Raw genomic sequence first — 13,582 nt, forward strand, 5'->3', positions numbered from 1 at the left:
GAGTTTTCAATTCAAATCAGTTATTATTTTTTAAAGTAATTTTTCATGTCATTTTCCCCACAACTTTGGTAATGATTCATATGAAATTCTTGCAATTCTTATGGTTTGAAAATAAATCTTATAAAATGGCAGTATTGCAAGTTAGTAGTTTGGTTAATGAAAGAAATGCATAATATAAATAGTAAAGTCAAGTATTGTGATTTAATCAGTTATTGATGACAGTTAGATTTATTAATTTTACTTCTGTATTGCATAGTCTACCGTGACTGTAAATCAGATCTTCTAGGCCTTAAGAAATAATTCTTAATGTGTCTTACTGTGTTTTTCTGCCTTGTCATAAGGATCAAACATTTCTTAAATAGTTAAAGGCCTTTTTATAGTAGACTGGAGTTAGTGTCACTTTAAAATTGTATCAGGATTAAAGAGGCAGAAGTTTCATTTAAATGGAATCATAGAGCATCCTGAGTTGGAAGGGCCCCACAAGGATCATGGAGTTCAACTCCTGGCCCTGTACAGGACTATCCCCAAGAATCACACCCTGTGCCTGGGAGTGTTGTCCTGATGCTTCTTCAGCTCTGTCAGGCTTGCTGCTGTGATCACTTCCCTGGGAAGCCTGTTCTAGTGCCCAACCATCCACTAAGTGAAACATTGTTACTAGGATTGGAATTGGGAGTTTAGGACTTTATGAAAACACTTATTTGGTAAAGTTTGGGATAAGTAATGGAATAGGGTTGGGTTACTGGGCTCACTTATGGATTTGAGTGTGTCAGCCCTTTTGTATAGACTAGCACGATTAACTTGATTGAAGAAGGTGACCAAAGGAAGAGTTCTGCCTTGGATATTTCAGTATCAGTCACGTATAATTTGCTGCCGACCTTTATTTACAGATTTGGTCCATGACTATCTTCTCTTGGGCTTTGAAGAGGGGTGGTTTTATTCCTCAAAATCAAAGACAAATGCATTCAGGCTTCACCATGGCTATACTTGGGAGAGTCTTTGCAGGTGTGAACTTTTTTTTTAAAGATCCAGAAGTTATTGGTGCATAGTGCTTTGTGCCATGGCACCCTGCTTGTGTTTTGTTATGTTGTTGTCAGACCCTTCAATACTCAGATCACTGCAGTGATTTGAGAAAAGTACTTCACCATAGGTACTTAAATTAAACAATCAAAGTTTTTTTACGTAGTGGCATGTTTTGATGGGTGAATATATTAGAAACATTCCATTTAAATCAGATCATTTTTGTCTATAATTTTTTTTTTCAGTTTTATGTGTACTCATGGCATGTTTATTTTTATTGTAAATCACAAATGAAATTTCAAAGAGTAACAGAAGATAATTTGGTTTTGTGAGCTGGAATAAGACAACATTCTCTTTCTACAACTGTCTTTCTTGTACTTTTGAACATATGATAATTTTGTTTGTATTAAAGAAAATCAAAAATCCCAAACCAATCAAAGAAATTACCAAGCTTATAATTTTAATAATGACCTCAGCTCAGGACATTAAGTAGGGAATTAATGATCAGTTAAGGTTAATGACTCAATGCCTTGAGTCATTAAACTTCAAGAAAATGCTCTGTACTTTGATTGGTTTTGGTTTATTAAAGTTAGGTTGTAGAAGGTGAAAAAAAAAAAGAAGGTATTTCTGAACACAAGTGGAACAAATACGAACAGAAAACAGAGGTATTTCATTATCTGCCTCATTCTGGAGTCCCAGCATAACTAAAAATGCCGTTATCCTTGATTAGAGTTTTGTTAGTGTGAAGACCTAAGGAGCAGAACCTTTCATACCCACCTTTCTTTTCTTTCCTGCTTTGAAACAAATGAAGAACTTCAAATGTTTGGCAGAACATAGGTTAACACTGCAGTTTTAGAATGGCACATCACCTTATTCTGTGAAATTATTCCACAATGTCCCCTAAATAAGCAGTTACAGGATATTGCAGTAGTACTACACTATGATCTGTACATAAGAATATGAGCCTTTGGATATGCATTGTATGTAGCAGGTACATATTTGCATGTAAGTGGGTAATAAGTATTTTCATTGTAATCTGTATCTAATTTGTATGCTTCTTATGCAGTCCAGGAGATGGAAAGTTGTGTATGTGAGCGTTTAACAGCAAGGAGTGCTTAAACCTGAAGCCCTTTATTTTTCCATACTGGAAATATAAGCAGATGTAAGCTGCTATGATGGCGGTTGCTCAACAATATCTTTTAAAATAATTCCGAGTCCTTTCTGACATAAAGTAGTATATTTAAAGTAAGGTGTCTTAGTGAGATTTTCACTTTAAATAGAATAAGGGTTAAATGATAACTTGACTTATCTTTTAAATGACAAAAAATAAAGAAATTGCAAGACCTTTTCACACATTAGTTATGTATTGTCATTTATCATCTAGATATCAGGCTAGCAGTGCGAAGTAATAAAACATATCATCGAAAAATGTGCTATAGGTCTGAATCACTCTTTCATTCCACCTCCCAGCTAACTGTAGTATTAAATCAAACAAGCAGAACATTTCCTTAGGCAGCCATTGCCTTTTAATTTCCTGAAGAACCTTAAAATATCATTCATTACAAGTACTACACATATTTGGTTTTTAAAAGTCTCATAAATCAATAGCAGGCTGACTGTAATAATTATTACAAGTTAGTGCATAATTTTCGTGCTGAAGGCTGCATGCAGAACTTTAGCATATGCAAACGAGGCAATTCAAACTGTGTATAGATATTAATATGAAGAAGCAGGTAACGAGGTGCAGGCTATGAATTATGCATCAAGAGCGGCTGATCTTCAATGAGGAAAATGAATTCAGCATGTAATCTAATTAGTGATGGAAGTCTATTACATCTAACTGCAAAAGCAACCGTCCTTGAAACAAATTTATTTACAGTCCATGTTACCACTTGAAACAACTTTGAAATGATGTGTAAGACAACAGCTTAATTGTAAAAATTTTTTTGTTTGTTTGTTTCAGTTCTAGACCTGGAAGGCCTCCTAAGAGGACTCAAAGTGTCACCTCCCCAGAGAATTCTCATATCATGCCACATTCTGTCCCAGGCCTAATGTCTCCTGGAATCATCCCACCAACAGGTAGGATCATTGTTTCTACATCTTCACACGGGCAATTGTTTGAATTCATGCCTTATATTCACTTGTTAATAGATTAACAGTTTAGGAAACCAGCACCCAAATATCACAAAAGAGTTCCCCTAATGTCATATTATTGCTACATAAACATGTTGTACGTAATGGAAGCTGTGGCAGCTCAGTACTTTAAAGTACAAAGAACTGAACAAATAATAATCCATTATAATTTTTTCCCCTGTTTCTTCTTTATAAACAAAAACCTTTCAAAGCATGAATTACCTATCATTAGACAATAATCTCCCTATTCATTTTTGATAATTCAGATATCTTCTGGTTTCTTTTGCTGCTTTGCTTCATTAGCTAATGTCATCATGAATATAGTTGCCTGAAGAAAGCGAGTTAGTTAAAATAACTCCATGCTGCACACACGTCTTTCTTAATTTTTCATCCAGAAGTTCTATTTTTGATATGTCTCCTGAGGCCTCATACTAACCTAAAGTCCTGTAACAATCTGTTTCTCAAACTATATTTTCTTTTGAAAGTTACTGTAACATCTCCTAGAGGAGACTTGCTCTTCCACATGGCTAAAGTAAGAAAGGCTGTGTTGCAGGGAGGAGATGAACAGTCACCTGAAGATGGAGGCACCCAACATTCAAGCTGTTGGTGGTCCTGCAGTCTCTCTCTTCATGTTACAGATCAGTTAAACTCTGGCAGTTGCTTCAGCAAAGCTTCCACTTCTTTCCCAGTTGTTTCCTGCTGATTTGCATGACTCAGTCTCTAGCACTGATTTTCTCTAAGACAAAGGAAAGATAATTAACTGGACAGATCCAAATAGAGAGGAGGATTACTTGATCTTGGGGACTGGATAGATGGGTGGATGTTTGAGTATATGCCCATGTTCACGTCTGTTTAAGTATGAGCATGATACTTGGCATGGTTTTGGACATAGATGACTAACATTCTCAAAAAAAAAAGGCAATTCAGAAACACCACATACCAGAAACTGTTGGCAATTTAGATTTAAATGCTTTGTCTGGAGGAAGGAGGAAAGCGAAGAAAGTTTAAGCTCAGTGGACAAAAGTGGGTCTGTGCCTCCTGGCCTTAGGTTCAAGAGCTGCTTTACATGGTGAGATAGACACATTGCCAGAAATATTTTATTAGAAATTTACAGTTTTTTAAAAGACTAAAGATTAAGAGGAGTGATGAAATGAAGTCAGATAACAAAGATTGGTAGGAGATAGGTATAAAATAAGGAGAGGGAAGGAAGGACAAGACTGAGAATGTAGGCAACCATGGGAAAGTATCAGGCAAGCAGGACTCACAGTAGTAGTCTGGGCAACTGTGACCAAAAAAAAAGAATCATGATTAAAATACTTTACATGATAGAATTTACAGGATAAAATCTAGTACAGGAAATAGAGATGGTGCAGAGTAAATGCAACATGACAATAACAGATGGGTTCTATGTGGAGAAAGAATGAAAGTTTTTGTAGGGCAGAAGCATTCCTGTTTATGAAGGAGAGATCAAAAATTTTAGAAGCAAAGAGAAATTATTTGGGGAAAGTAAGGCAGGAAAATATCAAAGAAAAAAATGAATCCGAAAAGTAGAAAGGAGATGAAAGAAGTCAGAGACAAATATGCAGGCCAAAAAGAGGGAGACAGGAAAAGAAACCTTGTCAACAGTATCATTTGGAGTTTTGTGTTACAGTTAATATCTAAGAGCAGATCTCCTCTTGACTTTTTATTCTAAGAAAGCAGTTTAAAACCACAACTAAGGCTAAAGTATCCAATTCCTCTCTAGTCCTTTAAAGCTGGTCATAACAAGTTAACGATAAAAATATATGGTACTAAAAACACAGATCCAATTTCTAGAGTATCAGCCCAGAAAAACAGATGCAGATCTTTTTAAATTATAACTAAAAAAAAACCAGGAGAAAATAATTCAAAATTAAAGAAAATAGGCATATATAGGATTATCATTCATCAAATCCTTTTAGGATGCTAATGCTTTGTGAGTCTCTTGCAAAAGAGGAAAGGTTTAAATGCAGTTGCTATTAAGTTTGATCTGTTTTCACATTACATGGCTTACCACAACAGAAGGGGTGGTATGATTTTTTTCCTATTGTGGTGGTGTTGAGTCTCAAACAGCACAAAAAATGCAAACAATAACACTGATAGAAGCAAACTCTGGGATCTAGTGTTCCATGGGGTATGCAAAGGTTCAGCAAAGGTAAGGAGCATCATGACAGCAGTGCTACATGACAGTCATTCCAGCATGCTACAGACAGGCAAGTCTAAAAATAGACTTACAATCTGATCTTGTGAGTTCAGAGCAATGAACATTTGTACATTTATGTAGTAAATAAGTACCAAGACTACTGTCAGAGCCCTGCCAAGAAAAAACTGCTATAACTGCAATAGATGACATAGATACCATTGTTATGTGCTACCACATTAGTTGATACAGGAAAATTCTTGCTGCTTGTGAACATTTTGCAACATATTTTTGCTGTATATTCATAAAACCACAGTATAGTTGAGACTGTCAGGCACCAGTGGAGGCCACTTAGTCCAGCCTCCCCTAGTTGAAATAAGATCACACAGAACAGGTTGTTCAGGGCTGTTGTTCACTTGAGATTCTTTGAGTATCTTTGAGGATAGAGGCACCATGATGTCTCTTTGCAATTTGTTCTAATGTTTGACTACTCTTAAAATAATGTTGGAGTGTTTTTACTTTTCAGTGGAATTTCCTGTGTTCCAATTTGTGTTTGTTGGGCAACACTGAGAAGAGTCTGACTCCATCTTCTTTACTGTGTCCTCATCAGGTTTTCATACACATTAGTAAGATGCCCCCAAGTCTTTTCCAGGCTGAACAGTCCCAGCTCTCTCAGCCTCTCATGATATGTCAGGTGTTCCAATCCAATAATCATCATCTTTGTGGCCTTAAAGATGATTCTTTGTTTGAGAAGTTTGAATTTCCTGTTAGGATCCAGCTCTAAGCAGAAAAATATAAAACTAGTAGATTGTTAAGTACTTCCTCCCCCTTCTCTCTCTCTCTTTTTTTTTTGTAACAACTTCTTCTTTTTAAGCTTTATGATTGATTTAATAATCTGAGTATAATAACTAAGTTTCCTTCCTGCCTACAAAAAAGTATAAGTGATCACACAAATAATTATGTGCTATTTAATGCTCTTTAAGTAAAGAGACCTGCAATTATTAAGTATATCTAGGATACACAATGCTATGATTTAATGCATTTTACTTGAAAATTTTCCTTTTTCTGAAATGTGCTGCATAGTACAGAAGTGTACATTTAAAGGTGGAAATCTTGGATCCTGAAGGGTCTGGTTCTGCATGCATTGTTTATGTATGCAAATATTATTGATATAAAACTGTATTTTGGGATTTCTCATGATATTTCAGGACTGTATATTTTTGTAGGAGGCCATGTTAAGGAACTCTTGAAACTGTAGTATACCACTGGCCCAATCTGAAAACACATGCAAAGAACATCGAATCATCACTTAGAATGGATTTGCTTTAAAGATGTATTTGGGAACTAAGCTGAGATTTACAGATAATATTCAGAAGGAAAATAAAAAAACAAAAAGAAATAATATTCCCCATTTTTTTAAGGGAGCATAAATTGAAGAAGTGAGGATCACCTCTTCGTTGATAGTCTGTCCATTTTATTACAAGACTCATAAATATTATCCACAATTGCTGATCTATCCTCTGTCTTTCATTAGGGTCAATTTACGGAAAGCTCCCAAATTTATAGAAGACTGGTCCCCTCACAAAAGGTGTTCTGATGTTTATTAAAATAAATTTAGGACCTTTGAAGGTGTGACAAAATGAGAAATGTGTAATAACAGCAGATGAAGAGCTTCATGAATTGTCCAGAGAATTAAAATCTGCCTGCGTTACAAATGATGTAGCCAGAAGAAAGAATTTGGTGTAGGTTCAGACAGGTGTACTGACATTTCGGGCTTATCTAGATAACATCTTGAAATCCTTCCAAAACTAGGTGGCTCATCATAGTTGACTTTGATCTGCATATCTCTCTGTACTGCAGATCTTTCTTGGCTAATGTGCTTCAAAAGTTGTCTAAAGTTGAAACAGTAGATAATTGTAATTAATTGTGATTAATCAGAAAAGCAGTGCTGTAATTTTTGAGTAAAGTGTATGATATACATTGTGCTCTGTATTTTTATGTCTGTAGTAGTTATGTACCATATAAAATGATATTTCAATTATTTTTCATATAAACTTGGAAAAGCAATTCTCCTCAGTTTTCAATTTTCGGGTTTTTTTTTGGTAATTATTCTTCAGTATCTTATGTTTTGAAGCTGCTTTTAAAGCTCCTAACAATTCTTCTATAACTTTGACTACTGAGTCTGTAATCTACAGGTGATGAAACAAGTAACTACAATATCTGTTACTTATTTCAGGAGCTGCATCTTTAAAGATAAAATGAGAACAAGAAGTACTTTTGGAAATCACTGATGTAGCACATGATAAGAATGCTCCTTCATGTATTAGTATGTATCTATAGGTATTGCTTTGTCAATTAAAAAAAGTAGTTTCAAAGCACCTTACATGTTTATTACATTACTTTTACATTAAATTAATCTCAGCAATTATGTTGCTATTATTATTACTTTGAACAGATTTGCTTTATGGTAGGTACTTCTGTACACCTACTCCACATCTGATAGCAGACTGTTCTTTTCCAGTGTAAGGATATTAAACTTCCTGTTTCATGTGTACAAATTATAATTCCCCTCCTGTATTACACTGTTCTGGTTTTTTCTCTTCTTAAGTGGTAATCTAAAGATGTAATTTCTAATCTGATAATTTTTTTTCCTCTTCTACTGTGGGCCTGAATCAATAAAAATATATTTTAACTTCCAGCCTGTACAAAATTCTCTGAGCCACAAAACATTTTTATTGGGAGTTAGTAAAAGGAGAGAGTTGAAAGGTTTTGTATAGATGACTGCAGCTTGAAGGACAAATGTAGTTCACAGATGGAGCAACTGATAAAATGTGGTAATATTTTTGCTAAAGTAGATGATGGAATTATTTGATATTTAAAGAAAGATTAATCACACAAATAATTTAATTTTCTCTGGCTTGTAGTTAATGATGTTGTATTAGGCAGACTGAAAGAATGGTTAAAATATAATTATCATTGTTACTATATCCACATCACATAACTAAGAAACAAAATCTGTAGCTAGAAGTATTTACTCCCGATAGACTCAATCCTGTAAGGTCTTAAAAATGTATTTAACTTATTGAAATGAACAGAATTGATTTCTATGAGTATTCTAGGGGCTAGAAATTATAAGTTGGAGTTACATACTTAGTAATTCTGAGAAGCAAACCTATTATTCAGTTATTTATTTTATACAGTGTGTACCTTTTGTGATACTGTGTTGGTTAGAAAGATAAATAAAACTGAGTGGCTATCGTTTACTTATTTTAAAATGCATTCCATTTTAACACGGTGTATTGATTATTACTGTTTAATCATTTTTATCATTAACATTGGTTTTGATTGGTGTTATAGGATGATATGCTGTTTATCTATTGGGACTGAACTAACTTATTGTAAAAATAAGCAGCAAAGTCCTGCTTTTAGAGTGATAAACTAATTCAAGAGATGAATCAAATTACACAAACATTTTTGCACTTCATTAAGGAAGTAGTCCTTATAATTAATGTGAAAGCTTCTATCGTATTCACTAGTTAATGTATCAGTGGGAAGATAAACTGACTTAACTCTGTAAATATATTATTTCATAGTTTTTAAAATAATAATTAAGGTGTAATTCAGGCCACCTATCATCTCCTGAAAACAGCCATAATTTTGTCATATTTGGGTGAATGGCTAGCTATCTTCTACTTTATCATGAGAGGATTTATCACTGAAAACCACTTCTGGAAGCTCACTAGTTTTAAGTTCCAGTGAGTCCCTTACATTTTTCCATCATAAAATCTTTTTAAAACGAAGAATTACTTGCACAATTGGAACCTTTTTTATTACGAACTTGTACTCTTTTCAGTTTTATCATACAATACTACATATATTCAAAACCTACAAGATACCGTTAGAAAACTGCGTAAGCTGGAGTCGTACCTCATACAGGTTCACCCACTGCCTATTGAGAGGCATCCCTGGGTTGAACTGTTTCCAGAAATGCTCCTAGCTTTTTTGATATAGAGGAACAAATTGGTTCACTTCAGAAGAGACTCTGGGATTAAATATTTAAGCAGTGAGGATAGTCATGTACTTCAACACGCTCAAGAAAGAACTGAGTGAAGTTATTTTACGTTTTAGTTATGTGTTAGTGAATCCTCTTGTGAGTACTCACTTAGTGTTAGATTGTGATGTGCACAGATTTGTTACCTGTCAGTGGAAAATCTGAGATAAGAATTTTTTGTTTCTCCTGGATCACAGAATAATTTTGCCTTCTGAAGGCTAAGTTTGTAATGGTATTGATTTGTGAATTTCCCCATAAGAATGATATTTCTGTACCAGTTATATAGGATCCCAGTTGAATGACCATATTCGGTGAAGATGAACCATTAGAAGATATTATTTTAGCCTTTGATAGTGTGTGATAGTTTTCATATATAGGTAGCTTTACTAAGTCAGGTTAGATTTAATATGATAATAAAAAAAAATCTCTGACTTTAGAAGCAACCCTCTCCCCAGTCCCAGTTTCTTGTTTCAAATCATAGAAGTATATTAAACACCCTGGGGGAAAAAAGACCCTCACTTTTCAAAAGAATATTTAGTAACAGTATTTTATCATTAGGCTTTTCTGTAAACAAATAACATGTAAACTGAAACAAAATTAAAAAAAAAACAAAACACCAAGCTCTTGATACAAAAGAAAGTAGTTAAAATCTTAGTTCTGAAAGGCAGGTGTGTGGTGAAGTTATCAGTGACTACATTTGAACCTGGTAATGGAAGTGTTTTTATAGTTTTCTTAGTTCCAACATGCTATTATTTGTAATTGATAAAGTTATGGAAAAGATACACATTGCAGAATACACTGATGGTTTCTTAAAATTAAATTATTCAAATTGTAAGTTTATCAATTGTAGGTTATACCGAGATTATCTTGTTGTTTAGATTCCAGGCAGAGTCCTTCAATAGAGAAACGTCAAGATAATCATGGTCATATTTTGCAGTTTTTCATGTAATAAACCTACTTATTTTCCTCCCACATGTGCCTTTTAATGAGAATGTTCAGCTAAAATAATTTAATACCCAATAATTTAATTTCTAATTGGCTCAAAACTAACCTTTTATAGAGCAAACAATGCGTTGCCATTTTAAACATGAAATACATAGTATTATTTTGTTAAACACTGCCACTAGAAATGAACCTGAGCTGTTGAATTTGGAATAATATCTCGGTCTTTCAAACATTCTGGTCTCTTATCTCAATGATGTTGATTGCTGTAGCAATATATTAACATGGTAGTTCTTAGAGTGAAGACATCAAAATCTGATAAAGCTCAGTTTCATCATGTTACTAACTGTAGTTCTGCTTTAGCATGATGATATGAAGTTCCTGAATGCCTTCAAGGTGCCCAACTCCTTTCCTGTGGAATTAGACTACTTACGTCCTTGCATGACATGATCAATGGAGGGTGAATGGTTTTTTTTCGCTTCATTTTATATTTGATTTGCTACCAGTGCTACATTCTGCATTCAATTAAAAAAAAATTTATTCAAATTTATATATTCCAAAGGTACAATCCATGATTTCATTGTCATATATTTGGAGATTCTCTAAAGTACAGGGAAAAACTGCAGCTTAATGTTTTTAACTCAGTCTGGGTTTTCTGGGAGGAAGGCACTGTCAAATGTCATTGTTTAATACGATTGTCTCCTTTTTAAGAACAATCTGTCTGCTGTGGAGTTTTACAGATTTCATGCAGGGACTCAAATAAGAAGAGAATATGTCAGGTTGCCCATGTATTTTTGTTACGGGATATAGGATGTAGGTAAACTTCAGAATTGCTCAAGTGAATGGTATTTTGAAGAAAAGTATGCAAGCAAGCATTATTTTATCTGGGCAGCTTTAGAAGACTACAACTCAAGGAAAAAGATAACTAGCTATGTACTCAATAATTTACTCTCAGGCATATGGTATGATTCTTGACATGTCCTGCACAGGGCCAGGAGTTGAACTCAATGATCCTGATGGGTCCCTTCCAATTCAGCATATTCTATGATTCTATGAATGTAGTTTTCCAAGAAGAACCGGTCACTCTGAATTGTCCTTGTGACTTATATCTCTAGTAACATTGCCTGCATGAATTGTATAAGGCACAATAGTATACTATGAGAATTATAATGAATCCACTATCAGTTATTCACAGTGCACTGTATTGTTTTTGTTACTAATGCTGTCCTGTGTAATATATTAGAGTTATCATAAAGTAGTCTTAACTGGAAGAAGGTTTTTGAAAAGGAGGGTTGTTCTGTTTCATGTCCCAGGTTCAGAATTGCAAGGCTGGATTGTTCAATTGGAAATCAGAGAGTATTATGTCAGAATTTTTATGTCGATGTGAAATTAAGCATGTTTTTTAACCAGTTCATGTACCAATGAACTGTATTGCAAACATAAACCAATCTACCAGTTATTACTTCCAAGTGCTTGTGGTATACAAAAACCTGAACTGATGATCTGAGTTTCCATGCATACAAGCTGATAAGTTTGAAAACCTCATTTCACTTTCTTCAAGTGAGAAGACTTCTCTTATTCCTTCAAGATGCAGACATGGGTCGATATAGAAGCATAGAATCAGCTGGGTTGGAAGGGACCTCCGAGATCAAGTCCAACCCTTGATCCACTACCGCTGCAGTTGCTAGACCATGGCACTGAGTGCCACATCCAGTCTTGTCTTAAAAACCTCCAGGGATGGAGAATCCATCCACCACTTCCCTGGGCAACCCATTCCAATGCCTGATTACCCTCTCTGTAAAAAAATTTTTTCTAATATCTAACCTAAACCTCCCCTGGCAGAGCTTAAGACCATGCCCTCTTGTCTTGCTGATAGTTGCCTGGGAAAAGAGACCAACCCCCACCTGGCTACAACCTCCTTTCAGGGAGTTGTAGAGAGTGATGAGGTCTCCCCTGAGCCTCCTCTTCTCCAGGCTGAACAGCCCCAGCTCCCTCAGCCTCTCCTCATAGGACCTGTGCTCCAGTCCATTCACCAGCCTATGTTGGTTTGTTGGTCACTGAGTGCCTGAGACAGCAATTGCAAAGGTAGAGTGGGATGGAAAACAGGGAAGAGGAGTTAAAAAATTGTGTATGTGATGGAGAGGAAAGAGAGAAAAAGGGAGGGAAAGGAAAGAAAAGTTTTTTATGAGTTGGTATAACCAACTTATTTAACATAATACAAACTAGTTTGCTGTTGTGTATTAATTCGTGACTATGGAGAGGTTACAAAGCTGTGTTGGTATAGTACTTGTGTCATTGCTTTGAAGGGTTATCCTCTTTCCACAGTGTGTGTACAGGAGCCTACCTTTTGCTTTTCTGAAATGTGTTTTAGTTACAAATGTTTTATAAGTAACTCTTAAATCATTTCCTTTCAATCCTGTCTTAATTGCAAGGAGATAATGTGTTCAAGCTGTCAACAAAGAATAAACTGATACTGCTACTGGTATTAGAGATGAAACTGGACTTTTAGGCAAAAATCTTAGATTGTGGAGTATGTTACTGTTTCTACACTGTGATGTTGGTCATCAATTAATGACGTATTAGTTTCCAACTATGAAAACAGTATCACACTAGGACTGAGTAAGCTGGGGAAAGGAAAACTGCACCTAGTCAAGACAAAGTTAATAATGGCACTGAGTTGTTTTGATTCATCAAAATCCATACAAATGGCAAATAGACAGTGTACTGACCAGCTTTGTTGAGAATTAAGGTTTTGTCAACATTACCCTTTTGTTAGGTGGAGGCTGAGATTTAGATTGACATGGGGGAAGTAGAACAAGTTGCAAGGAGTGTTTTAAATGGGCAGGTGCTTCTACTAAATTTCCTTTTCTCTGTACTCATTATGCGGTCTTCTGTCACAGGCTTTAAGACCACACATATGGCTTGAACAATCCTGTTGCCATTAGTAAGAAGAAAGTTAATAGAATAGCATTGCAGATGCTTTTTTTTTAAAGAATGTTTCCTTATAGTGGAAATACAAAATTCAAGAGATGAGTTGGTGTCAGCTACCTATTCCAATAATTTCCATTTGTGATTGCATCAGGTTATTAGAACTATCTTGCTAGGAAGCATAAAATCAAGGGCAGGATTTTAGATAAACAAGATCGCTACTAAACATGATGATGTCACTTTTGTTTTCTTTTGACAGTAAACTGATTCCTTAATTCATATGTCAAGATGCATCAGTCCAATATACAGAGATCTAGATGTAATTGTTGTGTTACTATACTGACTCTGTAATG

General features: G+C 35.0%; 1 protein-coding gene across 8 annotated transcripts in view; it reads left to right on the top strand.

Moving 5' to 3' along the window:
• DACH1 (dachshund family transcription factor 1) overlaps nt 1-13,582 on the top strand; it is a 357,658-nt gene that overhangs the window by 147,559 nt on the left and 196,517 nt on the right. For all 8 annotated transcript variants that reach the window (XM_051780460.1, XM_051780457.1, XM_051780458.1 and 5 more), the window contains exon 2: nt 2,981-3,096. In XM_051780460.1, coding sequence (XP_051636420.1) covers nt 2,981-3,096 — 116 coding nt within the window. The remainder of the gene's footprint in view (nt 1-2,980; nt 3,097-13,582) is intronic.

The sequence above is a fragment of the Manacus candei genome, unplaced genomic scaffold, assembly GCF_025592945.1.
Source record: "Manacus candei isolate 608988 ecotype Guabito, Panama unplaced genomic scaffold, ASM2559294v1 h1tg000014l, whole genome shotgun sequence".
Lineage (NCBI taxonomy): Eukaryota > Metazoa > Chordata > Aves > Passeriformes > Pipridae > Manacus > Manacus candei.